The 26,564-nt window shown below is 43.6% G+C and overlaps 3 protein-coding genes across 4 annotated transcripts; 1 reads left to right on the forward strand and 2 right to left on the reverse strand.

The window, feature by feature from the left end:
• The first annotated feature begins 1,808 nt into the window (after positions 1-1,808).
• Positions 1,809-8,180, forward strand: LOC104453920 (protein UXT homolog). 2 transcript variants are annotated; one of them, XM_010068573.3, is made up of 9 exons: positions 1,809-2,100; positions 2,395-2,461; positions 5,220-5,364; positions 6,028-6,057; positions 6,272-6,373; positions 6,814-6,921; positions 7,028-7,082; positions 7,566-7,655; positions 7,793-8,180. In XM_010068573.3, exons 3-8 carry the CDS (start codon positions 5,273-5,275, stop codon positions 7,632-7,634), a joined length of 456 nt encoding a protein of 151 aa, XP_010066875.2. In that variant the 5' UTR covers positions 1,809-2,100; positions 2,395-2,461; positions 5,220-5,272; the 3' UTR covers positions 7,635-7,655; positions 7,793-8,180. The 2 variants fall into 2 exon arrangements, with proteins under 2 accessions (XP_010066875.2, XP_039173973.1); XM_039318039.1 differs by lacking the exons at positions 1,809-2,100; positions 2,395-2,461 and having other exon boundaries at positions 5,222-5,364; positions 5,694-6,057.
• Positions 8,181-14,353: 6,173 nt separating this feature from the next.
• Positions 14,354-18,560, reverse strand: LOC104453923 (protein argonaute 7). Its single transcript, XM_010068578.3, has 3 exons — positions 17,870-18,560; positions 16,224-17,433; positions 14,354-16,092 (listed from the first exon to the last, which is right to left on the reverse strand). Exons 1-3 carry the CDS (start codon positions 18,249-18,251, stop codon positions 14,634-14,636), a joined length of 3,051 nt encoding a protein of 1,016 aa, XP_010066880.1. The 5' UTR covers positions 18,252-18,560; the 3' UTR covers positions 14,354-14,633.
• Positions 18,561-22,310: 3,750 nt separating this feature from the next.
• LOC104453924 (transmembrane emp24 domain-containing protein p24delta9) lies at positions 22,311-26,241 on the reverse strand. Its single transcript, XM_010068579.3, has 4 exons — positions 25,871-26,241; positions 25,544-25,753; positions 22,858-22,934; positions 22,311-22,750 (listed from the first exon to the last, which is right to left on the reverse strand). The coding sequence occupies exons 1-4, from the start codon at positions 26,075-26,077 to the stop codon at positions 22,606-22,608; spliced, it is 639 nt and encodes a 212-aa protein (XP_010066881.1). The 5' UTR covers positions 26,078-26,241; the 3' UTR covers positions 22,311-22,605.
• Positions 26,242-26,564: the final 323 nt, after the last annotated feature.

Genomic DNA, 26,564 nt, shown 5'->3' on the forward strand with positions numbered 1-26,564 from the left:
GATGTTTAGCAACCACTAGTCCCTCCATTTCATTTTTGGCCCGCAATCTTCAACAACGCTAGTGTAGCTGCCACTCTTACCCTCATGGCCAACGTCGAGTTTGGATGAAGCTGTTGCAGATGAAGGTGTGGCTGCTCATGTGGCTGAGGTCAAGTCAAGCTCCTACATGGTGGAGGTCCGATCAAGCTTTGTCGAGTCAAGATCAGCCATGGAGGAACTCTAGATGTGGCCATGGAGTTCGCCTGAGGTTGAGATTGACTGGAACCTATAATAGTGATGAGCCTCATCAGTGGCAATGAAGACGGAGCTAGGTGGACTGCTATGGGTGGAAGGAGTTGTGGTCGATGTTCATGAGTGAATTGAAGGGACAAAGAAGAGAAATTAACGCGAGACATGTTTTCTTCATATTTATATCACGTCCATATGAGAATTTTTTATTCACATTATGTCTCTCTTATATTGAACCTTATCTTATCTTGGACGGCAATTAAATACATGATATGATAATATTAACTATATCATGACTTTTTATCCTGGCTAGCGAATGTAACTTTAAGTTCCGTTTATTTTGTTGAAAATGTTTTCTTAATTTAACGTCGTTTGGTTCGTTTAAAAAAACGAATCAATGAAAAATATTTTTTCAGTCAATGGAAAACTCAAACTTAAATTAAGAAAAATAATTTCTTTTTTGAAAAAAGCGGATTTTTTTTAAACATGATTAAATATTAGTACATGGACCTGAGACTTTGTACTTATACATGGGAATTCAACATTGGTTTTAGGTCCTTGACATTAAAGACCGGGTCTCCCATGCTCGGGTCCATCAAGGTCGAGCTCAAGGCCCTAATGCTTGTGCCCAATGCCTCGACACCCAAAAGCCTAGGTCATAAAGGCAGTGTTGGGGTCGTCAATGCTCAAGCTCTAGTCCCTAGCACTTATACCTGGCTCCACGAAGGCTGTGTGCTGGTTCTCGACGCTCAAGCTCAGGCCCTTTATTAATGAAAAGTTCATTTTTATAAAATATATTTTCTTAAAAATCGAATTTTTAATTACTTTTAGTCTTTCTTTTCTTTTTCATTGGTTGCCTTGGCTAGTGAGGCTCCACCTCACTAGTCTTGGGGGAGCTCATCCTTTGCTTGTGGTTGGTTGCCGGTTGTTGGAAAAAAATTAAAAAGTTGTACATTTTGGTAATGTTTTCTACCAAATGGTGGAAAATATTTTATAATTCATTTTTATTAATACTCAAATTTTTGGCAAACTATTTAATTATTTATCACATAAAAAAATTAAGGATCGACCTTGGATCCTAATATGTATGTATATATATATATTCTCGTACAGATAGTAGGAGCATTTGCATTCATAGTAATAAGCACATATGATTACGTTGGAATCAATGGACTGTTGCAGGCAGGTTTTGAGCCCAAGCGAATTGGACGAAGCCCGTTGAAATACAAACTCGGCCTAGCTGGCCCATTATCCTCTAAGGGGCCGAAAGGGCTGAAGCCTATCGGAAGTGATCTCTGGACGGCTAGGGCATTGAAGTCTTTCTCTCCCTCTCTCTGTTCGCGCTCTTTCTCTCTCAGCATTCAGCAGAAGCAAACCCATGAAGCACCTCGCAGCTGCTCTGCGTAGGGGTGTCAAAAAAACCCGACCCGACCCGACCCGAAACGACCCGAACACGACCCGAACATGAAACATGTATAATACATGTTTCGTGTTCGGGTAACAAATGTAAAACAAGCAAAAAAATGTGTTTCGGGTTGGGTCAGGGTTCGAACGAGTTAATTCTAAAGCCCAAACACGCCAAAAGCACAAACACTTTAGCCCCAAACACAAACAGTCGAACGCAAGCACTGAAGCACATACCTCGTCGTCTCCGCCTTCTTCTCCGACGAGTGCGCCTTCTCGTGGAGTTCACTGCCGCCCTCCGATCGACGCGCCTCCGCCTCGCCGTCGCCGTCGCCACCCCTCGCCTCCGCCTCGCCAACGCCGGAACCCTTGCCGCCGCGTGTGGCCGACCATCGTCGACAGCTCGGGGACTGGGTTCGCTCGGCGATCATGGCACTCGCTTCTCGCCTCGTTTCCAAGTCCCGGCAGGTGAGGAGCCCCCCCTCCAGATCCACGCGCCTTCCCCCCTCTTGCTGCTCATCAAATGCCGTCCCGAATTTCTGCTCGATGGCGCTCAACATTGGCCGTGGAGATCGGGAATTTTGCGTTTCGCAAAGTCACCGCTTTCCGCTCGGGCGATTGTTGATGATTGTCTGTTGCTCTTCGTTGCGGGGCGATTTGATTCGGCTATTGTGTTTCTGTGCGCTTGAATTTTTAGATTCTTGTATTAAGGAAATTGCTTGTCTGATGCATTTAGTTGTCTATGAAATTCTTTGGGTTCAGGTTAAAAGTTAAGTTGAAGCAGCTAGCTGAGCAGTATTTGCTTTCTGAACAACATCACGAACAGGAGGTACAGTTCTTTAAAATTGATTAATGGGTCTTTCTTGTTCGAGCTTATCTTGTTAAAATGAATGGTTGGTTGGAGTGTGAATGGGGAATTCTGTGGATAGGCTTCGGCGAAAAGGTTCAGGGTGACGGGGAGAGGGAAGATTGTGCTTCCTGGAATACTGTAGTTTCGGGATGGTTTTAGAGTCGATCATATGACCATTTCTGTGCTTTTGACTGCCTGTACTGACACTGGTAGTTTAATTAGAGGAAAAGAAATTCATGCTCATGCCATTAGAATTGGTTTTAGAGTTGATGTGGAGGCCTTGTTTGAGAAGATGGCCACAAGGGATGTTATCACTTGGACAGAGATGATCAGAGCATATGCAGAGTTTGGGTTGATTGATCTGGCTATGGAGATTTTTCATATAATGCCAGAGAAGAATTGTGTTTCACACAATGCCCTTTTGGCAGGACTTTGTGAAAATGGCAAAGCTTTTGAAGTGCTAGATTTATTTATTAGTATGATGGAGGAGGGATTGGAGTTGACTGACTACACCTTAACTAACTACTGTTGCTAAGGCCTGTGGGTTGCTCGGGGAAGGGAAACTTAGTGAGCAGTTGCAAGGGTTTATTATCAAGTTTGGTCTCCTGGCCCATGCTTGTGTGGAAGCAGCTTTGCTTGATAAAGTTTAACCTATAAGGGTTTTGTTAATTTTTGTGTATCTTTGGTGTGTGTCAGATCAATTATAGGACAGATAATGGCCAATCTTGCACGATGCATGATTTCATTTTTGTCCAAAGAAGTTCTGGCAATAGCATGAGATTCTTGCTGCACAAGAAGTTACTACAAAATTAGACAGCTCGATTCTCCATGTGTGCAAAATAATTACATCATTTTCCTTGGGTATACTACATGAGAAACAAAAACTGGCATAGTCCTACTATGAAGCTCATCTTTTAGAAGAACAAGATGTGATCCAAGATATCATTCTGTTTGTGTTCTACTTTTAGCGATAGTGGGAACTGCTACTCTGTAATTTGATCAGAGAGTAGTAGGCACTGCCACAAGGAGGAACCTCTATTTGTTGCTATATTAGCCAAAATGAACATCTGCTGCTGTCAATGATACAAAGTCATAAAATCTTCCTAGTTGAATAATAGCTTGTTGCCTATCAGGTTTTTAATCATCCTAGCAGATTCTGAAGAAAGGAGAAGATTGCATGTTTTACTCTAGAAAGTAAAACCCTTTTCAGCATATTTACCGAGCTCACCATACCTTATGAATTCGTGGGCATTGGCAAGAAGTGCAGCTTCTCTTATTTCCGATTCTCTAGCATCTTCTTTTCCAATTGTATGAATGTATTTCTTAAACATTTACTTCTCTCCGACCCCATTTTAACTTCTTTCTTTTCCCCACATGCATATGCTTGTGCTCATTTGTAGAAGATACATTCATTTGAGGCCAGCCAAAAGAAAAAAGAGACAAAAATCATCCAATGCTAAAAAATAAAGAGCAAAGCCGAGGCTTGGAATGTTTCGTAATAACGTATAACAGTTGCGAGAAGTCACGAACAACAATGAAGATGAATGCCCCCATTCGACTCTCACCTGAAAAAAAGAAGAAAAAAATGACGACCCGGAAACCCGACCCGAATTTCCTATGCGAGTTTAATGTGTTTCGGGTCGGGTCGGGTCGGGTCGGGTCGGGTCGGGTCGGGTAACATCAAGACCCGGGTCGGGTAACATCAAGACCCGACCCGACCCGCCCCGTTTACACCCCTAGATTTGCGCACTGATTCGCTCCTTCGCGGTAATCTCTCTCTCTCCATCTCGATCGATGTCGAAGGACGAATGTTGGAGTCGCGCTAGGTAGGATAGGAGTCGACATGTTTTTGGAATGCATTTGGGGCCGACTGTGTTCTGTTTTCGCGAGCGCCTCTTGTTGGAGGAAGGGATTGGGGTTAGTTTGAATCGTAGGTTTTCTGTTTACCTCCTCTTGGCCCGAGTGCGCGCTTCCCTCGTGCACTGTAGAACGCCACCTGAGTTCCTTGTTTTTCCATGATCAAAGTATGTTTTCGGATTTCGAATACGACATCGGAGCTATGGAAGCTTTTGGCTCGGATGAGAGTGTTGTGGCGGTTGATGTGCAGATGCGCGGTCAGCCGATGCCTCTTTGAAACGTCTGCCGATTTCGTTTGGTTGGGGAGCTCGAGAGAGGAAAGTGGCGAACTGGGGTTCTAATATTTGAATGCGGTTTATTCGTTCGGAGCAACTTTATGTGGCACACGAGGTTCCTGAATATCACGGTGGATTGTCCTAGGACTAAACCTGGGTGAATCAATAGCCTTCTTAGGTTTTGTTGTGCATGTTTTCTGAGGATGAAATTTGTGAGTGAATTTCAAAGGAAGAGTAAATAGCCTTCTTAGGTTTGGTTTTGATGTGCATGTTTTCTGAGGATGAAATTTGTGAGTGAATTTCAAAGGAAGAGTAATGACGGTCGGGTCTTAGATTTTCACCGAGTACTTCTTGTTGTTTTAGAGAAGGCATAGCACCTAAAAGGCCAGGAATGAAAATTTGTGGGATTTTTTTTTATCTACTTAGATTTCAAATGTTGATCTGAAAGAAAACATACTTTATCTTCAATTTTATGTGGGGAATAGAACCAATTATGATCTGAGCAAGTGTCATTAAAAAACTTCGTACCATCTTTTTTATATTTGAGGGAAATATCTGCATTTTCTTGTTTTGCCATATTGATATTTCCTCACTCTTCCTTGCAGGAACTTCTCCCCGTCCTCTCCTTGCGTTTCATTTGCATCTGCGTAGTACTCAAATGGACAACTACTGCCTAGATAAAGTTCATAAATTTGAGGAGTTTGTTGATCGACGTCTGAAACCAGATCTTGTTCGTGCCATATCCGAGCGGTATCTACTCTATTCTACTTAACAGTTTCTTCTTTGATTAGTGCGGGGGAAAAACAGTATCTTTAATATCTTGAACGTTTATCTGTGAGTATGGAGGCCAGAAGTTAGGGATGATTACTGTGAGGGGAAAGTGATGTGAGATGCCAAAGACTCAATAGATAGATGGCAATATTTTCTCAAGCGGTGGAAGCTGATTATTCTGGCCAAACAACAAGCACTCCCCCCACATTTAGGCATTGCATATCATATAAGTCTGTTCACTCATTTCATGAATAGAAGATTCTATTTTTTGAGAACTCCTTTTGTTTTGCCCTTTTTTCAATCTGCAGCTTATTCCCTCTGCTTCTGAAGCTTATGTCTCTGGGCTGTGACATAAGCATGGATGGCTGTGACATATATGTCAAGTTGTCATATATCATCTGGAAGTTGGAATCGAATCCCTGCATAGCTCCTCTTTAGATTCCTAAGAAGGTTGATTTTGGCTTAATTTTATTAGATTTATCTGGGTTATGGTTTATAAGTAAATTGTCTAGAGGGTCTCTTCTAACACAAAATGGTGGTATATTATCAAGCTGAAGCGTGCCATGCACTAGTAAGTTGAACAATGGATCGGTGCAATTATTTAGCTGATGCGTGGCTGACTTGGCCCTTGTTTTTATACAGGGATAAGGTTTTTGAACAACAGAAGACTTTGTATCCTTTTTTAAGCTAATAGATTCCTCATCCTTATACGGAAGGATTTGTTTACTTATTATCTGGAATAATCCATTGCCATACACACTTGATTTACTTACAATTTTGATTATCTCCTTTCTTTTAGTAGTGTTTCAGGAGCATTCACCAGTTTGAATTTGCAACTTTATGCTTTGATAGTCCTTTGATTTTCTTGACATTGTATTACTTTTAGCTCAGATTTACGAAAGAACATTGAGAATCTTCAGAAGAATAGTGTAACTAGTCTTAGGACATTGGTCAACCTTGGTTCTGAGGTGTACATGCAGGCGGAGGTGTAAGTCCTCTCTCTCTTTCTCTGATTATTCCCTGGAACCTTTGAATATTCTACCTCATAATGCTGGTAGGAGACAAGTCTTGGGCTAGTCCATCTTGTCTTGCTATTTAGTGAAGTTACTGTTTGACAAGCAGCGACATATTCATACTCGATATGCTTGTTCTTTTCTGTTTATGTTAATGATGGTCAGTTATGTGAATAGAGGGTGCTTGTGCAAGCTGTGCTGAGGCTTCAATTATGTTAAAATTAGTACCAGGACACTAAACTTGTTTAGCTTTAGTTCTCATGTAATTGTATTTGGAGTGGGTGAAAAAGGCATGAAACTGAGTACTTGTTATGTGAAAATAGGCGATGTAGAGTCTGTTCTTCTGATGCTGGTTTCATTTTTCTGGCTTGTGGTGGCTTTTGAGGTTTAAATCAGTAATGCCACACATTTGCAGGCCAGATACGCAACACATTTTTGTAGATGTTGGACTAGGATTTCATGTGGAGTTTACATGGTCTGAAGCTCTGAATTACATATCCCTAAGGGAAGAGAAGTTAGCCAGGTTTGCACTTAAACTACTTTGATTTCAAAGTTTGCCACTCTGGAGATAGGGACTTCTCTTTCTTATCTCCTTTTTCTTACACAGTTCATTCTGTCTCATCTTGCAGGCAAATAGAAGAGTACACTCATCATATTGCATCAATTAAGGCACAGATAAAGATGGTATGTATTACAAGAAAATATGCTTATGCTTTTGCATATTTGTTTAACAGATTGAATATGCTTGTACATCATTTCCAGTTGAAATTCCGTACCCTTAGAGTACATAAATGTGGACAATACACAATGCTAGGAGTACCCTTTTGTCTTGGCTAGACAATGCTAGGGGTTCCTCGTCTCTGCAAACTTCATTTCCTTTTCTTTTTGCCGAAGAAGATGAAAATGGCACTTATCTTACTGTCTTAGGCTATGCAGGGCTTATCATCCTTACACTATACTCCCCTGCTTGGGGAACACCCATCTCCAAACTAATGCATTGCAATGATGACTCGATTTGTTTGTTTCTCGATATTAAAAGTTTAGACTTGTCCATACATAATGTCAAGATTGACACTCACTAGAGTGATTGGTACATAAATCTTTTGGAATCCTCATGATTGTCATTTCGTTTGGTGGGAGTGAAATAGCTAGATGGTTATTGTGCAGGTATGCGAGGGAATCAGGGAGTTGCTTCAACTTCCTGCCGAAGCGACCCTACAGGAGCCCATATTTTGATGCCAAATAAAAATTGTCTAGGTAACACTCTTATTCTCTATGAATATCTTCGATCTAATGAGAGGAAGAAAAAATAGGCAGCAGTTTATGTGGAAGATACTATGTTTCTGGGCTTGGTTTTCCTGTCAAATGGTCTTAACTTCAGTTTTCCTTTACAGCTAGGTACAGAGAACGTGCGTGGTTAAGAAATGGTGCCACAGATAATTTACTAGAGATGAATTTCCACGCAACATGTAAATCAAGATTTTAGAGCAGCAATACCTTGTGCTTCTACCCTCTAAATTCCAGTGTGTAGGATTGTTGGGGCCATCAGCATATTCGTTCTCTGGCCTTTTTACAGCCCGACTACCTTCACCACTATAAAGAGCGTCCGAGTGAACTTGGAATCTGCCTCACAATTCTATGAGGCATCAATTTAAAGTTTTGGCATTCTTTTATTGTTCCTGGTCACGTCTTTGAATACATTGAGTAGCTATGGTGATCTGATAAATACTACGTTTGTAGCTTTAATTAGTGTAAACTTGTAGCAAGACATTTTCATACTCACTGGTTGGGCTTTCGTGCGGGCCAGAAAGGTTCTGGGCTTTGTGCAGGAGCTGGGCCTTGGGATATTTATGTGAGCGAATCCGATAAAGCCAGGATGGGACACTGGTGCAGTACACCCCCACACACATTGCACGTTGCGTGTTATTAGATGTTGCTTTGTACAGACAAATACTGGCGAAAACAGTGGAAATCCATGAATGGCTGGGATGAAAAAAAACAAGAGGGGTTGGATGGGGATTGATGAGACGGGCGGATGCTCCAAGGAAAAGGGGTGTCGTTCTCCTGGATGGTTTGTGTCGTGGGGTGGGGAGGGATGGGGATGGAATGGCATTGTAATGCTGTTGATATGAGGGGTCGTCACTTTCGGGGTTCCATCACCACACACAAGGAATCTCCACTTGTTTTTCCTTGCTGGTTTTTCCTTGCTGGGGAGAGAGAGAGAGAGAGAGAGAGAGAGAGAGACGCACACGCAAACAGACATACAGACAGACAGAGAGAGACAGGGAGGAGCAGAAATTTACGAATAAAGCCTGTTTGGAGTACATGCGAGAGTTGTTGCCAATGCACTTGGTATCTCACTGACATGAGGAAATATGACAAAGAAGAATTTCTATGCACAAAATTTTCTTAGGATTGGCAAGGTCAGTGCTGGGCTAGGGTTCCCGCCTTTGTCCGAGGCCCTCTGCTTCACCTACGAACTTCATTCTTGCGAATTTTTATCAGATTGGGTGACAAATTGAGTTCGCCACAAAAAATTCACGCCAAGCCATGATCAACAAGGCGAAATAAGATATCATGTTTTTGAGTCATGAGCATGAATTAATAGAAGGAACTCCTCTTTCACCATCTCTCCACAAAAGCCACTGAAGTCCATCAAGAACCTTACCACCTCCACCTTGGCCTCCGTCGCCATCTTCGCCATTGCTACTCGAAGTATATGCTTCCATTCGATTTCTGTTGCATGCGCCCTGAGTACCTGTCTCTGCCCACCTCTACATTCTTCTACACAATTATGCTTATGATCTCTATGTTCAAACTTTGCCGTTGCCAAGATCGCCTCCATCCATGATTATGTCTATAGACAATATTGCGCATGTGACATCGAATGCGATCCGTCACTTGCGACAGGTGTAATTGCTTTTATGACATGGGCAGTCACGAAATCCGAGGTAAGACACGTTCAGCTTGTTGATTAAGGGCAAGTGGGATGGAATTAGAATCCGAGTAGGAAGCCGATAGCGCGAGCTGAACAGATGATTACTTCCTTGTCGTCATCTGCTGACCGCGATCCGAAGATAGGATCAGGAGCGAAGAAGAAACAAGACCAGCGGATACAAACAAAAAAACCCATCTAATCTCCAGTCCGCATCTTGTGCCGGCTCGAAGCACTAAATCACGATCATGCATAAGCAGACCACACAAAAACTTTTTAACAAGAGTGCAATGAGTGTCGGGTCACATTGAATTGCGATAAGGCCACAATGCATCACATCACCTATCCAATTTTTCAATCGACCTTGTGATTACAAAGACAGAACCCGACAGATGTTTGACCCAAGGAATCGGAAAAGTAAGGCTCAATTTATTTTTCGAAAAATAATTGAGTTTGAATATTTTATTTTTTAAAATTAATGACTTATATCATTTAAAATAACTAGTTAGTACCCATAATTTAAGCCTAAATGTTTTCTTGAACAGAGAAAATATCGTTGTTTATATTATTTTTAGATTTTTTAAAAATTATTTATCCTTCATAAAATAAATGAAATTGGAGAGATCGTATTTGGACATTCGATTCTCTTTTCAAATGGAAGGCTTACAAACGGGGACCTCTCCTTGTCTTGTCTCGCGTTTTATTTTTGTTTTCCCCGTCCTTTCCTTCTTGTCCACTTCACCACGCCCCTTGCGGAGCTTCTTCTCTTCTCTGATGCCAGTCCCCCACACGGTGAAAAAGCAAATTTTGCTCATGTGGAAAACCAACGTCGGACTGAGATAATAATATTCGTGGGGTCAACTTCTGACAGGCAGATTCCCATTCAACTTGGTGAGGTGATCTTTCAGTTCGATTTGAAGTCTGGATTAGTGATGGAAAATTGAGGAGAGGAGAAAAACCTTCTAATCCCACCTCCAATCCCAGCCTCAACATCCCAACAATCTTATCATCCCTGTCCTGACTTTTGATGTCTTTGATTGTTGGGAACGCATGTATGAAGCAGATGTTTGCGTCACAGCACGTGAGGGCGCGAGGAAAAAGCCATCCTGGAGCGTCGGCTCCGCTGTCCATGTGCGATAGCACCAGGCACTTAGGTTGTGGTACACTGATGTGAGTACGCAGGTGCAGTCCGTTTCTATGATTATTCTCCGACCCTGGATACAACATGGAGTAAAAGGGATCATGAATGCATGGAATTCGTGTCGGATCGGCTGGTGCAATTTATTCGAGTTGAGGCAGCCTCACGATGAATTGATTTTTAAATATGAACCTAATTTTTTTTTTGTATATGTATTTTTGTCAATCAATTTATTCGATCATGTAATATGAATACTGAATATTTTTTGTGCGATATTTTTATTAACAAATCTTGGAGAATTGTTTACATTACACCTATATCGACATCACTCCAGGAGTTCTCTCAATTAATTGTTGTTATACAATAACGAAATAAAAATTCGAAGATGTACCGGTGGGGATTAGCCATCAACAAGGGTCTAAAAGCCCTCTTGACGGCTAAGTGTGCTGCCGCCATCTCTAACTATCAACAAACACATATAACGAGGGAGGGAGAGGGTGGAAGGCTCGAGAGTCGACTCACACATGCCATCACGTCCAAGGCACCATCCCTTAACCCTTCAAGTGGTGGTGATGACCACAACTATGAGGTAAGGCCGAGACCATATCCTAGATCTAAGGCAAAGGTCGTCGCGCTCGCCCTCGCTCTCATTAGCAACGAGGGTTAATGGCCCTCATAAGCAAGTGACGAGGCAAACCTCTTAGAATTGCTGACGTGAATTCTATGTCAACATCACTTCAAGGGTTCCTCTCATCTGCATCAACGTCACTTCAAGAGTTCTCTCATTAATTGTTGCTATATAATAACAAAATGAAAAATAAAACCTCAAAGATGTGGTGATAGGGGGTAGCCATCGTCGAGGGTCCAACAACCCCTCTTTAGTGGCTAAGTGTGCTATCTCTAACTATCGACAAACATACAATGAGAGGGAGAAGGTGGAGAGGTCGACGGTCGACACACACATGCCATTTGGTGCAAGGCGCCATCCCTTAACCCTTCTATGTGGTGGTGACAACCGTTGACCGTTCCCACAAATATGAGGTAAGGGCGAGACAAGATTCTTGATCGCCCTTTGCCCCCATTAGCACCAAGGGTTAATGACCCCTGTCGGCAAGTGGCTGTGGTATGCGGGTGTAGGCCATTTCTATGATTATACTCTTGACTATGGGTACAAAATGGAGCAAAAGGAGATCACGATACAACCGTGTTGATGAATCCATGAGTTTGTGCCAGGTCGACCCGTGAATTTCATTTGAGTCGAGACAAGCTTGTAATGAATAATTTTATATACGAATCTAAATTTTTTTTGGTGTGAATATTGAATATTTTGCTTGGTCGTTTTATTAACAAACCATGTTGAATTGTTGACGTGACATTTACATTAGCATCACTTCAAGGATTTGTCGATTAATTATTGTTAAATAATAACAAATCAAGAAATAAAAAAGTGGTGGTGGGAGAGTAGCCATCAACAAGGGTCTAACAAACCCTCTTTGGCGGCTAAGCGTGCCGCTGCCATCTCTAACCATCGGCAGACACGTGCAATGAGAGAGGGAGAGTGCAGAAGGCTCAAGGATCGGCACACACGTGCCATCACATACGAGGTGCCATGCCTTAATTCTTCACGTGGTGGTGACGACCGTTAAGCTTCCCACAAATATCAGGTAAGGGCGAGACCGTATCCTGGGATCTAAGGTAAAGGTTGTCGCCCTTGCCCTCGCCCTCATTAGCCACGAGGGCTAATGGCCCTTGTTGGCAAGGGGCGAAGCAAACCTCCTAGAATTGTTGACGTGACATCTACGTCAACGTTACTTCAAGAGTTCTCCCAATTAATTGTTGTCATCTAATAACAAAATAAAATAAAATAAATGAAAATTCAAAGATGTAATGATAGGGTGGTATCCATCGACGAGGGGTCCAACATCCCTCTGGGCGGCCAAGGGTGCAGCCACCATCTCTAACCATCAACAAACGCATAGAACGAGAGAGGGAGAGGGAGAGGGAGAGGGTGGAAGGCTCGAGGGTCGACACACAGGTGCCATCTAGTGCTAGGCACCGCCCTTCACGCGGCGGCGATCGACCGTCGACCCTTTCCACAAATATGAGGTAAGGCCGAGACCTAATTCTAGACCTACGACAAACATTCTCGCCCCGGCCCTCATTAGCAACCAGGGTCCCCCCCTCCCCCTCTCGATGTTGGGCTCCACTAGTGCCATCACATTAGCCCCAAGTGCTGCAACCCTTGCCCCCACCTACACCTCCTCCTTGTGTGATTACATTTATGCACTCGGCTCCGGTAGTGCCATTACATGAGCCCTACAGCCACCTTGTAGGGCGTCGACATGACGTTTAACGACAATGCCATCACTTTGTTAAGCGCTTTCACAAAAAGATCAAGGTGAGCAGAAAGCATATAGTTGGATGACTCGATTGCGTAAAAAAAGGAAAAATCAATGACATTGAACGATTAAAAAAAAATTCCAAATATTCACCGTGTTGTCATCCCAAATTAAAAGAGTCTCCCCAGGATTTAGGATCTGCCCCCATAAGACACGCTACAAATTACATGATGGCAGTTAGGGATGCTTGTAAGAATTTGTGAATATGTAAAACTCGTAAAATTTATATGATTTATTAAATTTTCGGGTAGTTACCTGTTCATCTCTTGAAATGACGTCATTTCTTGAATATGACAGTACATGGACTGGGGACTGGAGAGAGAGAGAGGGAGAGAGCTGAAGAGACAAAAGGAGAAGTCGGGAAGTCAGAGCCTTTTGCTGCCAAAAATCCCATCTTTCTCTTGGTTTTTACTCTGTGTTTGTGTGTGTGTGTGTGTGTGTGTGTGTGTCTCTCTCTCTCTGTCTCTGAACTGCGTACGAAAATTAGTTGGCACACTGAACTAAGTGGGGGGCGCCCCAGCGACGTAACTTGGCTGCCACTCGTACTGTCGACTGGCGTCGGCGGGTCCCCCAAAAGCTGGTTTCTCTCTTCAATGTCCTCCTCCTCTCAGCCTTCTGGTGTCTCTCTCTCTCTGCCTGTCTGTCTCTCTTTCTCTCTCTACATCTGCAGTAGCGCCTGTGTCTTTTCTTTTTTCACTCCTCTGCATTCCCTCTGACACTGCATGCATGGAAATTTGGTCTCATACACTCGGCTACGTATGCCCCCTTCTTCTCTGTTTTTTTCTTTTCTTTCTTGCGATATTATTACGTGCGGCCAAGCCAAGAGAATTCTGAATCAAATTTTGATGAATTTCATCGGATTCGATGGAAGAATTCGCACGTATTTTTCTTTATCTATCATATTCTTTTTTAGTACAGCTCACACACTTTTCCTTGTGAATCTTTCCTCTCTCTCTCTCTCTCTCTCTCTGCTTTCTTTTCAATCTTTATAGTCCCCCTCTGTTCCTGGCTCGTAGCTTCGTACCATGTTTACGCCCGCAGAGAATTTCTTGGGACCGCCATCGTTTCTTTCCAAAAGCTTTTCCACGGTATTACAGCCTCATCATAACCGACTTGTCGCCGTCGTCAACTGAGAGCAATAAATGAGGTGAAATATACAAAGTTCAAAGAGAGCAACTAGCCCAGAGTAAAAAGTCGATTAAATGCGAAGTTTGAACAAACCCAAAAGTTTTTCTTGTTCTTCGTGACGAGGAATGGTTGTAGTGAAACTAAAGAAAAAGAAATCAGCTCCCAGCTGGAGATTTAGCTCCTAGGCCACCCTCGGTTCTGGTCATTGATGGCCCGTCAATGGCCCTTAACTACTTACACTTTTCAGCCGCATTCATTAGAATGCTCAGTGACTGGGTGATTAGGGGGAACCGAGTCAGCAGAAGAAACGAATAGGCGAAAGAAAAGGGAAAGCATTGTCATGAAGCAAGATACATGAAGGAAGAGGTTAGCTAGCATTTAAAGGCAATATGTGAACATGGGCAGCAACTAGAATTTCTCGGATCAAGGACTTTGTACAAGTTTGCATTGATCTAAGCTACCGTGACATTAACCTTAATATGATTTGATTAGCGCAGTTGAAATAAATAAAGAAGCTATGATCTAGGGTGATAAGCTGGTGCTATATCTGGACATCTCTCTGCTAATCCAGACAACTGACTCTAATTACTCGGGAGCCCCGGAAATAACTTTCCTAGAAGGGAGGAAATCGGTGATCAGCAGTAGAACATAAGTTTCTTCACATTTTCGCTGAGTTTCGGTAGAGGCGTGGTTTTCGGAGGGGCGTCTCGGGACAGTTGATACCCGTTTCTCGTGTGGGCCGACATCTCTGACCGCTCGAGGTATAGCCTGCCTCTGTAAGCAGCCAAATGGGCGTAGTAAGCCGGGGGCACCAATGACACCGGCTTGGTGCACCTCACGAACGTGTAGCACAGGTTGTAGACCAGCTTCTGGAGCTCGTCGGACGTGAACTCGTTCTCGTCCACCAGTACGTGGTAGTGAGCCGGCCGGCTAGTCCCTTTTACCCCTGAGTGGCTACACAAGTAGAAATCGAACTCCTTCGGATGTGTTATTACCGTGTCCACCACGGTCCCGGGTGGGATGTTCTCGTCAAAGACCTGGCTTTTGGTGGAGCAAAAATCGGCATCCTCCGGAAACAGCCTTGTGTGGTGCCGCTTCTGAACGACTACGAACGTAACGGTTGGCCTATAGCCAGGGAATCGCGCACAGCCTTTCTTGATGGCGAGCAACTCCTCTTTAAGGACTTTGTGGAACTGAGTCTCGCTCACACCGTCTCTAAAGAAGATTATTCTCCTGGGCAGCTCCTTGACTTCGAGTTGGAAATCATCTAGTAGTTCTCCCACCATGTCGCCAAGATCCTGAATTATTTCTTGTCTATGGGTTTGAGACCTCATCCTGGATGCATACTTGTTGGCAGCTGGCCAGTTCATGCTGCCTACGACAGCAGCAACAGACGGGCTGAAGTCATCGAGCGGGTGAGGATGAGTCACGTCCGCGCCCATGAATATCACCGGCTCATTTTGATGGAGAATCCGGGGTATTTGGGAAGGTAATGAATTGTAAAGCGCGACAGTGCATCCTCCTACTTTGGCATTTATCTTGAGTGCCAAGTTCGCGAGAAACTGGGAATTCAACTTTCCAAGGTTGGTGTACAAGCAACACTGGCTTACTACTCCGATGGTTGTCTCGGCAATTCTCTTTAGATCTGCATATCCTTTGTGTTTCTTCTCCATTATGCATAGGAGTAGTCGGAGGTTGTTATCTGCGGCTTTGTGGATCTCCTTGAGCTTAGACTCCAAAAGAACAACATTGTTGAGGACGTAATTTGGTTCGAATTGAGGGGTAATAACTGGATTCTTGCTGAGATATATGCCTAGCTGTTCGCATCTCTGGGAGAGCTGCGAGATGAACTTCGAAATGCTCGACTTCTGATCCGGGGTTCCACCGAAGCTTATGAGGGCCCATTTTTCTATCCGAATTCCTTCAAAAACATGGCTATCCATGAGATTCCACTGCCGGTCTGGGCGAGACGGAACTAGATTCCTTATATGGCCATGCTCACCAAGTTTTAGCTTCGGAGGTTGCAAAATTCGACCATTTACTCGTGTCATCTCCCTTGAAATCTGGAGATTGAACTCTCTTTCCTGGTTGCCGCTGTCAGTTAAGCAGACAACTCGATGATTCAGCAATGTAGTCATAAGTCAATGAAGATTAAAAATCAGTTGAATAGAACCTTCAGGTTACATAGATTGATACTAGTTCACTCCACAAATCTAAAAATTTACCTGGTTGGGCCGACAGGTCCTCGCATCACTCCGTCGATGATTGCTTTGCGCTCTTTTGGCCTTTGGCAACCCATCTTGAGTATTCTTGCCGTCTGATCGTCGGAAAGTTTCCCAAGAAACTTCTGGCCCTCGCAAATCACGCATAGCTCCATCGGAAGATAACATGGCTTGCTTCTACTCGTCTGCAGGCACGGCAAGTACCTGAACTCGATTTCATAGTTATATTGATTCTTGAAGTAACTCACCAGCTTCAGATTTTTGCCATCCCGGTCCACGAACCAGAGATTTTCGGTCGGCGCCTCGGTCAAGCCGTAGACCCGGTATCTCTGGACGGTTTCTCTATGGCAAACGAAGATTCGGATGTTCTTCAAAGCCTTCTCGACTTCCTTCCTTTCTTCGACGCTCAGGCTCCTGGTCTTCCTCTGAGAAAGGTCTCTAAGGAACTCGAGCCGCCTCTCCAAATAGGGGATCACTCCAATGCTTTCATGGAATGCCGTCACGGAGAAATCCACGTTGAGCGAGAGACCTTGCTGCGTCGGCCGCAGGCTCTGGAAGAACCCCCTGACTCCGACAGCTCCTCCCCCGATTTCTTTGCTCCCGCCCGTGGAGCTCGAGTACATCGAACGGCCCATGGGTATGCACTTCTCTGCGGGGCTCTCCCGCAGCACCACGTCCAGTGCATGGAGGTAATCCTGAGGAAGCGGAACCCAGTCATCCTCCTCCTTGCTCAAGTAGCTGCTCAATCCCTTCCCGTCGAGCTTCGACACGAGCTTCATGTTTATCCGAAACAACCTGTGCTTGTGATGCTTGCCCTCCGAATTACTGCACGGCAGCATCGACTTGCTCGCGGGAATCGGCAGGTGGATGTAGAAGTCGAGCCTATCGTTCTGGAATTCCACCGGGCTGAAGAGATTCTTCCGGCCATCAAACGCGGGAAGGGCCCCGGAAAACATGGCCGAGTTTTCCTTCACTAGCTGTCGCTTGATTGCCCGGGCAACTTCCCTGGGTGCGCTCGGCAAGATTTCAACATTGTAATGGTAAATTCTCTGGGCCGGGTCGACCTGGACTAGAAAATGGTTGGCAAGAAGCGAAATAACCGGGCCCTCCACGCCGCCAGAATCTGGTCTCCTGGCGATGGCCACTACTTCTGGGGGTACCCTTCTTCCATTTTCATCCTTCGCATTGGTTTGCCTCTGAACCCTCTGTGGAGCTGTTTCAAGCATTCGAAAAGACAGCGTAGTGAGTTATATAAGTCTCATCTTCTCCACTTGCATAACCAAGAACAAGATTCTAAGCCTCTATCATTGGGAAATAAACAATCATTGACCACGATAATGTTAATGACCCCTACGACGAGCTGCTCAATTTTCGGACACTCGACCTTCTTCTTTTTTCACCGCAAGCACACGCCTTGCTGATAGAGCCAACAGTACCCACAAGAGCCTTTTTGACTGATGGATGTTGGAACACAAAGAAGCACGAACAGGACTTGTAAAGGGTGAGTAAAAAAGAACCGACTTGCATTAACATGCGGGCAGAGCAAAGATTGAAAGCAGAGCACACATGCAAGAAGAGCGAAACGAGAAAGCAAGAAAAGCAAATGAAACAAGCGGGTCACCGATTTCTCCTCTTTCTTTTGGCATTACCTGGAGTGACTGTGGCATTTGGGACCTGGGTCTCGGAGGACGTGGCGAGAGGAGGAGCGCTATTGAGCTTGTGCGACGACTTCTTCGCCAGGGCCTTCGAACCCAAGCACTGGCTGCGAGTCCGGCCGTGAGAGAGCGACGGAGGTGAAGCGAGGCGGGGAAGCGTTGGAGGAGGAGGAGGCAGGGGAAGCAGAGCGGGATAGTAAGCCTGGTAGCACTGGGTCTGGTGGCTACACAGTCCTCCGAGGCCGAACTGATTGTTGTTGGAGCGCTGCAACAGCTGAGGTCGAAGCTGGTGATGATGGTTCTTGATGGGGCTCCGGAAAGTTCTCGTCTTGGTGCTGCATTTCTCGTTGGCCTTCGACTCCTCAGTCTCATCCATGGCTCGATTCGCAGCGAGACAGGGTGGTGAGAGTGAGCAGAAGCAGCAGATGCGGTATACAGTAAGAGAGAGAGAGAGAGAGAGAGATGGGCTTTCGGTTTTCTGAGGTCTCTGACCTTCTTTGTTTCCTTTCAAAGGGAAAGGTGCGAATGACCCTGTGGCAAGAGCTCGACAGCAGACCGATGGTCCTAACCGGGCGTCTCCACCTTAAAAAGTGAGTACATACTGTGAAAATGTTACTTCGTGGACTTAATTTATACGAGTGATAGACCGCGTGGACCACGACAAGGCCGCATTTCACGGCAAGCTACAATTTCTTGCATGATTTTCACATTGCAGCTCCTGATTCCGTCGGCAAATATAATAGATGCGTATGGAATGGAGATACTGATTTCACTCTATCGAGCCACTGACTACATGTCAAACATGTGAGGCCAACGTAGCCCTTTCGTTTTTGGTTCCTCGGGGGTCCAAAAAATAAGAGAAAGGAAGAAACTTTATTGAAGTCAATGAGGTGGGGGTAGGGGAAAAGTACAGAAAAGGCTTAAAGCATGCCATCAGCACCTGTGGGAATTATATTTGTCTGATAGGGATTGGACCTCCATGTGCTCAGCCTGCAGTCCACACCACATTCACTCGCTCTCATCTCCATATTTCCAGTCGAGTGTTTCGTGCGAGAGAAAGGAAGATAAAGGTCCCATCTTTGTCCTAATCTCGTATGACCCTATTCTTGATTTCACGGAACCAGGGACTCTTCAGTGGATCCATCTGGAGAGGAGAGACCCCCGCTGGTGCTTTGGTGGGACGGGGAAAGATCATTGAACGCCGCTAAACGACAAAAGTCAATTCTCGGTTCTCGTCCTAATCCAGTTTCCATCTCAATGAAGAAGAGCCAGCCAGTCGTTCGAAAGTCTTAAGCCCTTCTTCATGCCTGTAGTTTGAACGAAAGAAGACAACAGCGGGCATCAGGAACTAAGAATCTTCTTCTATTTTCATATTTTCTATGAAGCTGCTACCTAAAAACTATAGGGGTGATGGGTCCTCCCTAAGCTGAGGATGACTCAAGAGTTTCCTCATTGACTCTCCTATTAATTCCTTGCGATTATTTTATGCTAAACTTTCTAGCTCGCTAGGCCACCTCTTTGACCCACTCCTTTTCTCACTCGGGTAAAATTCCAATGAAAAACCATCCTTCTCTCCCTCTCGAACATTGGTCTATCCAGTATTACTTTTAGCCTCCCTTTTGCCTCATCTTTCTACAACATGATTAGTGGAAGTGGCTGCGAACATGGGGTCCTTCTTAAAAGAGAATTTTCCATCGGATATGAAACATGGTGTTGGAATGCGGTGATGGGGACACCATGATTAGGAGTGGAGCCGACGGAGAAAACACACTATTCAACTCCTAGTTAGGATTCTGGACCACATCAGTTACCCCATCAGATTGAGGTCCGCCTGTCCCTTTTTTCCATATAGAGAACATTTTCCAGCGGATGGACCGATACATCGGATTGAGCAGACCCCTAAACAGTTCCCAAGACTCGACAGCAGCTTGACACGTGGCTCGAGCTAGGCTATTATTTTACCCCCCTCCAGTTTCCATAGCCATCATTAAGAGCAGCTTGTAAAAAAAAATAAAAATAAAATTATTGTTTAGCCTCCGATGCAACTGGGTAAAAATGAGGAGGGAGGGGTTTAAGAGATAGCCCATATCTTTGAATCTCGATGATGGGGTCTATACCTTTGCTAGCCTTGCTCTTTTTCTCCAATTGCACTCATTATCATGCTGAATGGAAAGGCTAAAAAACAGAGCTTTGCGCGGAGATATGAGACTGTTTTCCCCCCAAAGGATGATTTGATGTGTCCTAGTTGGGGAATAAAGAGGGATAGTGTTTTCTGCCTACTTAGCAAAAGATACCTGCCACATGTACTTACTAACTGAAAATTTCATGTAGTAAAAGTAAACATCCTTCATTTCCTTATACCATGCCCCTAGGGAAGGCGTCACGGCGATCCAGGTGGAATTATCCTGAAAAATCCTATAAAGAGATATGCAAGAAAAATCACACCTTTATTTTTAATTCCTAGTTCTGTGATTGGTTTTATCTATTAAACAAATGATGAGTAACTTAGTGATATTTAGTAGCTTTCGGTTTCACGATAATTGCATAGTCAAAAAGTCTCGTGGGCACTTTTTGGACGCTCCTTTTTGTTTGTATTAGCGAAATAACAGCGCATCCGATTAAATGATAAATTTAAAAAGTCTAGGCAGGACAACTCTTTTCAAGGGTTTTCTATGTAACAGTTTACAATTATGATGGAAGAAGTCATCTCTCTCCTTCTCCACGGATTGACTAGAGCTTTTGTTTCTTTAGTTAAACCGATGATTTTTACCAAACCTTCTGCTCATTTGTTTACTGCTTCAAAAATTGACTTTCTAATGTCCTTTACAGTGGCTCTTGCTCAGTAGCAAACGATGAAGCAAAATTGATATGATACTCTACTCATGACGTGAATTCCCCACTTATCTCTCACTTGAGGGACAAGTGGATGATGAATTCATTCAGAACCCTATATCTAACAAGATAGCCTAGGCCACCGTAATCTTGTTGCGTTTGCTTATATATAATATTCAGACAATTCAAGAAAGACGGAGGAAAACCATAATGAAAATCTGGAATGAAGGGAACGCAAATCTTGGTTTGTCTATATGTTGGAGGAAAGGAAAATAAGTGCATGCTGAGGCGGCTTCAAATAGATTCTGGATGCCATCAGATCACACCCAATGGAGTAAGACAGTGATTTTTTCTGGGTTGTTTTTAATTCCCCCGCCATTATTAAATTCAAAGACATTTTAATAAGAATTGAAGAGGGGGACATTGATAATGATTCGCGGATAAAATAGTATTTATGACCAAATCTCAAGATTAGGACATGGATTTTGCTGCACTTGACATTTGAATGATTTGTTTAAGGTTTAGGGTGTCAGGAGTCACTTCACCTAGTGCTTCTGACCGAGGTTTGGGTGCCTTTTCTCAAATGGTCTATCCTTCTTTGCAATGCGACAGTGACAAGTCATCTCATTACAGTCAGTCTTATATCTATAAAGACAGTCTAGAATCTCAGCTAACACTACATTGAGTTAAGAGCAAAAAGAAAAAAAATGCCAATAGTTTCATTTCCTGAGATGTAGCAACATTTTTGGCTTAATCCGGATTGGGGATTCGCAAACATTTTAAACTTGCGGAGACCTCTGATCAGAAGCCATTCACTCATTCTATTTGGGACAAAATCCTAACCTTCTCACTTGAATGATCTTCCTGAGTTACATATGGCCAACGGCAATAACACCTGCCTTTATCCCGCTCCCTCTCGCAGAAGGCGAGGAAAACGCGGCACTTCCCCATGTACAGGTTCTAAACCAAACATTCTTGAGATATTGCTCCCTTGTGTAGAGAGGAAACCTCAGCAGCAATGTTGAGCTCTGAGCTTTTGTTGAACTAAGCTTGTCAGAGTGATAAAAAGTAGAGTCGAGTAAGAGGGTCGAGCTGGAGGAGAATTGGGAATCTCACAATACTTTGGTCTGCGTTCTAACAGATGCAACCAGGAGATAACACAGTGAACGAGTGCATCTGATAGTTGCAACTAGGAGATAACACAGTGAACGAGTGCATCTGATAGTTGCGTCAATTGATACCTAGTATCAAAAAGAGAACAGGGACGGCTTCAGCCTCACCACGGGCTGGAATTCTTGCCGCATAGCTCACACTTACACCGGGATAAGCACTATTTTTTGTAGACACGGTTATTATCATGCATTTGCAACTTCTCTCTCTCAACATCCGAACTGAAGTGCACTGAGTAAGCAAACATTAACGTTATAGTAGTCTACAAGATAATTGGATTTTGACTGTATCCAACCGAGTAGCGCTCAATTTATTCAATGCACAGGAAGTATGTCACTCATCGCCACAGCTCCGTTGCTAGATACAGTAGCCCTTGGCTTCTGCTAGGGGACACTCTAATGATAGTAGTAGCAAAACTGAAGTCTGACCAGGAAAAAAGAAATAGGTGCCGTGAAACTGGAGGCGGCATTCTTGTTCAGCAAAGTTCATACCAGCAAACTGAAGGACAAGAGGCAATATTTTCATCAATACCAACCTGGGAATGCAATTATACAGGATGGCGCAATGAAGTCCCCTTGTGGTATGATGCCAGTTGAAGTTATCTAGGAATTCCAAATGGATTTTGCAGTGTAATCTCCTGTTTGGTCCTTTTCAACATACTGTCTAACTCCACGTATGATACAAAGATTAAAAAAAAAAAAAAAAAATGCTAAATGTCATCCTGATATCTAGATGAGCTTCTTTTTCTCGAAAAATGTCTTGAGGTGCCATAGTTGCAAGCCAGCCACAGACAAGCAAACAAAAAGTGAAAGGCAGCTCAGCCACGCCATTTTGGAGTTGGTCGCTCGGTTGAGTTCCTGCATTTCTTCTTCCCTGAAGAATTAAGTAAAGAAACATAAAGTTGACATCTTCAAGAAGGGACTCCAAAAGAAATCTTAGATGCTACTTTAAAATTGGAAGTGCAAACAAAGGTATCCCACCTGTCGCGAAGATAGAACATCTCCTCATGAATGGAGTTGATCGTGTCCTGCAACTTCTTCAGCTCCAGTTCCATCAGCTGATATTCAAAAGATAAAGAAAGGATGGGTGTAACTTGGATGAGTATGTCAACAGATAACTTAAGATGAAGAAATGGACAATGATTGCCAAAAATAGATAGTGTATGAACAAGAATAGACAATAACTATTCATATCAGATAAAAAATTATTTTCCTCAACCTTGCTAACTCCTTCTGATAATGTATTATTGTCCATTCTTTAAGCAAAAAAAGAAGATTTCTTGAATTCCAATAAATAGTCCATTGCAAACTAGGAGACAATATCCTTTTAAAATACCTTCTGCCTTGAAAACGCACCCTTGAATTTCAGTGGGCAAAAATTGTAAGGCACCTTTATGAAGATATAAAGCATAAGCAGGGAACCTCACTGTATTGACCAAATTATCACACATAGGGTAGACAGTTTTCTATGGGGCGTGCATCTGTGCCTCACTGCATTTCAGCACTATTGCTAAGGTTAAGCAATCCTCTTTGCACCCAAAGATAGCTATGCCCATTCAATGACTTTCGCCCTGTACGTTCCCCAAAATGGGAGGTAAACAGTTGCCTGGGTCTGAATCATAATTAAACCCTCTCCTCTCGCTATTTGATCCATTTGAGTGAAAAAATTTATATACCACAACAAACCCGTTCATCAATGCCCAATTATTTAGCTTTCTATACCTTCTTAAATTACTACTCAGATGGTATCATCCAGAATATAACTTTCAGCGTACCGGCCTATGTAATTTTTGAAGTCGATAAGGAAAGAATAAAAGAGATAGGACCACAGAAAATTTTAGGGCAACGAAATGGTCTCCATTCAGGAAGAATTCCCACACTACATTGAGACTTCCAGGGGATTAAATTACTGCAGAAAGACAGGCAAAACAAAACATGATGCAGAAGGAAGGATATGAGTTATGCTTAAGAACTTTTTGGCCGTTCTTTCAATAGTAATCCTCCCATACACACAGATGTTGGTGTTCTTTTTTTTTTTAATCAATCTTAATGCCAGTACTTTTCTCATCTGCTGGAACAAGGCAATGGTTATGGTTATTGGCTCTTTTCCACATAAACAAATTAAAACAGTGTTTAAGCTAGAAGTGCAATATCGTAAGTGAATTACGATAACCCTAACATGATGGTTTCTTTGAAATTGTTAAGTATTCTTGGTGACTGGTAAAGACAAAAAAAGAATTGGCAATTTTCTGCTTAAGGCATGGTAGAAAAAATGGTACTAACACAATGTCAATAGAACTTTCTTATGTGGTGCAGGTTGATAGGAGGTGTTTCAATGTAGATTCTGTTTCCAGATAATAGGAAATATGTTCTTCCAATAGACGTAAGACTCTTGCTTTTCCCTTATGACTTTACTAACATTGATAGCCATTCAAACTCCTATCCCTATTCAGCACTTCAACAACAGTAACTAAGGTATTTACAACACATCCATCTACTATTTTCATGCTAAACCCATGCCATGCGTTATCATTGCTTCTTGAAAGAGGGAAGCATGCAAAGTTCGAGTTCAGGCAGGAAGAATCAGCTGGCTTCTCTTTCAATGCATTCATTTCAGATTACTTCATGATCCTTATGCTATCAACTAGGACGGTCCAGCAACCTTCAGAAAGAGTTGGCTTACTCTGTGTTCAAATCTTATCTCTTCTTCCGTCAACTTAGAATCTGATTTTATCCTGTAGAGTAGTTTAAATCATAAAATACGGAAAGTCCAAAGCAATTTTGAATTTCCAATCCCCCACAATTGTTCCCTATTTCTAGTCGAAAACTTTGAGTGACACATATAAACTATTGTTCTTGCCACATTTCACTTCAAAAGGCCAGTTCAAACTCCACCACGTCCAAGATCTCACTTGAAGCTACAACTTCTTGATCTTCTAATTAGGCGTCTAGTGCAACGTAGAGCCAGTGGTTTGATGACAAGACATTTGAAAAATCTAAAATCATAGAAAATTTGATTGGCCAGAAATCTAATCTCCAGGCTACATGAATCCTTATAAGCAGAAAAACACTACTTCATCCCAAATGACAAACGGGTTGCATTATCCCATAGGTGACACTCAACTGCTTCTTCCTAGCTCAGGAGCATATGTAAATCAATCAGGACAAGCAAGCTGACATGCAATTGAGTATAGCCATTATCTCTTCCCAAAGAAAGAAACTTTCTCAGAGAAACGTATAAACCCAAGAAACTTTTGTAAGATAACAACACCTAAAACCACATAAATCTTTGGTGCTCGTAATGAACAGCCATTGACCTATGTTGAAGATATGGGTGTCTCATTTGACAAGGTGCACAGTGTGCCCCGTTCCCCCGGTGCTACTTTAAACAGAGGAATTAGCATTACGGCACTCAACTACATCTACCAACTTGCGATTAACTTCATAGATTCCCAACTCCATAACGCATTAGACAGCCCACCCCCCACTCCCCCTTCCCCCGAAACAAGACATTACCTTGACCAAGCCATTACTTTCCCCATTCCATCAAATTTCGCCGTGAAATATCAAGTAACCATTAAAGGGCCCCCAAAACCCAAACTTAACATTGGCCAATAAAAGCATCTCATCGAAATCACACGGTAAAAGATCTGTGAAGTAAGCTCACATCAACTTGGCCTTTCTTGGCGACACTGCCCCAATCCTTAGACGCCACACCGGTCCTCCAATCAAACTCGACGGTCACCGTGGTCGGCGGCTGGTGATCCGGGGTCCAGAAGCAGGCCATGTAATCCCCAGCCTCCGCGGCCGTGAACGCGAACTGGCCCGACTCCACATGGTCCGCGTAGTGGTAATTGTTCCCGTAAGTCGACGTCACCTGCACCAAAGCACCCCAAAAAAAAAAAAAAAAAAAAAAAAATTCATCAAGACGCCGCGAACCCAAAACCCAATAACCGGATTCGGAACGCGATCGAGCATGCGTTGGGGGCGTTACCCTGGCGGTGAGCTTGTGGGACTCGGGCATGGGATGGCCTTCGTTAGGGTTGACGACGCTGTACTTGCCGACGGTCATGGAATTGCTCTTGATGTCCTCGGTGATGCACTTGGTGTGGCCCGATTGCAGCTCGAACCGGATCGATCGGCACGTGGCCGCGAGGGACAGCAACAAGATCGGAAGCAGGAGCGCACGCGATCCGATCATTGCGGCGGTGGTGGTGGGGAAGACGAGGAAGAGGATCGTTGCGGACGATGGGATCGATCGGTTCTCGGCTCCTCGGAGGTTGGCCCGGATCGAAGTCAAAGGTTTTGGTTAAAGCTTTGGACCTCGCTTTGAAACTGAAACCGGTCGTCCGCTAAAGGGGGATAAAAATACACTGATGCGCTTTTAAGCCCGGAAAGGTGACGTGGCAGATGGGAGGCACGGCCTGTCTAGTTTGCGTGACGTGGCGAGCGCTGATTTGTTCTAGCACGTAAGCGGGATTCTTCCTCGCTGCCGGAAAAGAACGGAGCCATAAATCAGCACGGTAACACAGACCGGTCATTTTCCTATTTCTCTATTTTTAAAAGTATAGATATGCGTTTAGTAATATCAATTAATTTTCCTACTCTCCGAAATAAAAAAAAAGTGAGAAGATAATAGAATTGAAACAAAAATAAGAAATGAAAAAAAGTAATTTCTTGTTTTTTGA

The sequence above is a fragment of the Eucalyptus grandis genome, chromosome 7 (genome assembly GCF_016545825.1).
Source record: "Eucalyptus grandis isolate ANBG69807.140 chromosome 7, ASM1654582v1, whole genome shotgun sequence".
NCBI classification, from domain to species: domain Eukaryota; kingdom Viridiplantae; phylum Streptophyta; class Magnoliopsida; order Myrtales; family Myrtaceae; genus Eucalyptus; species Eucalyptus grandis.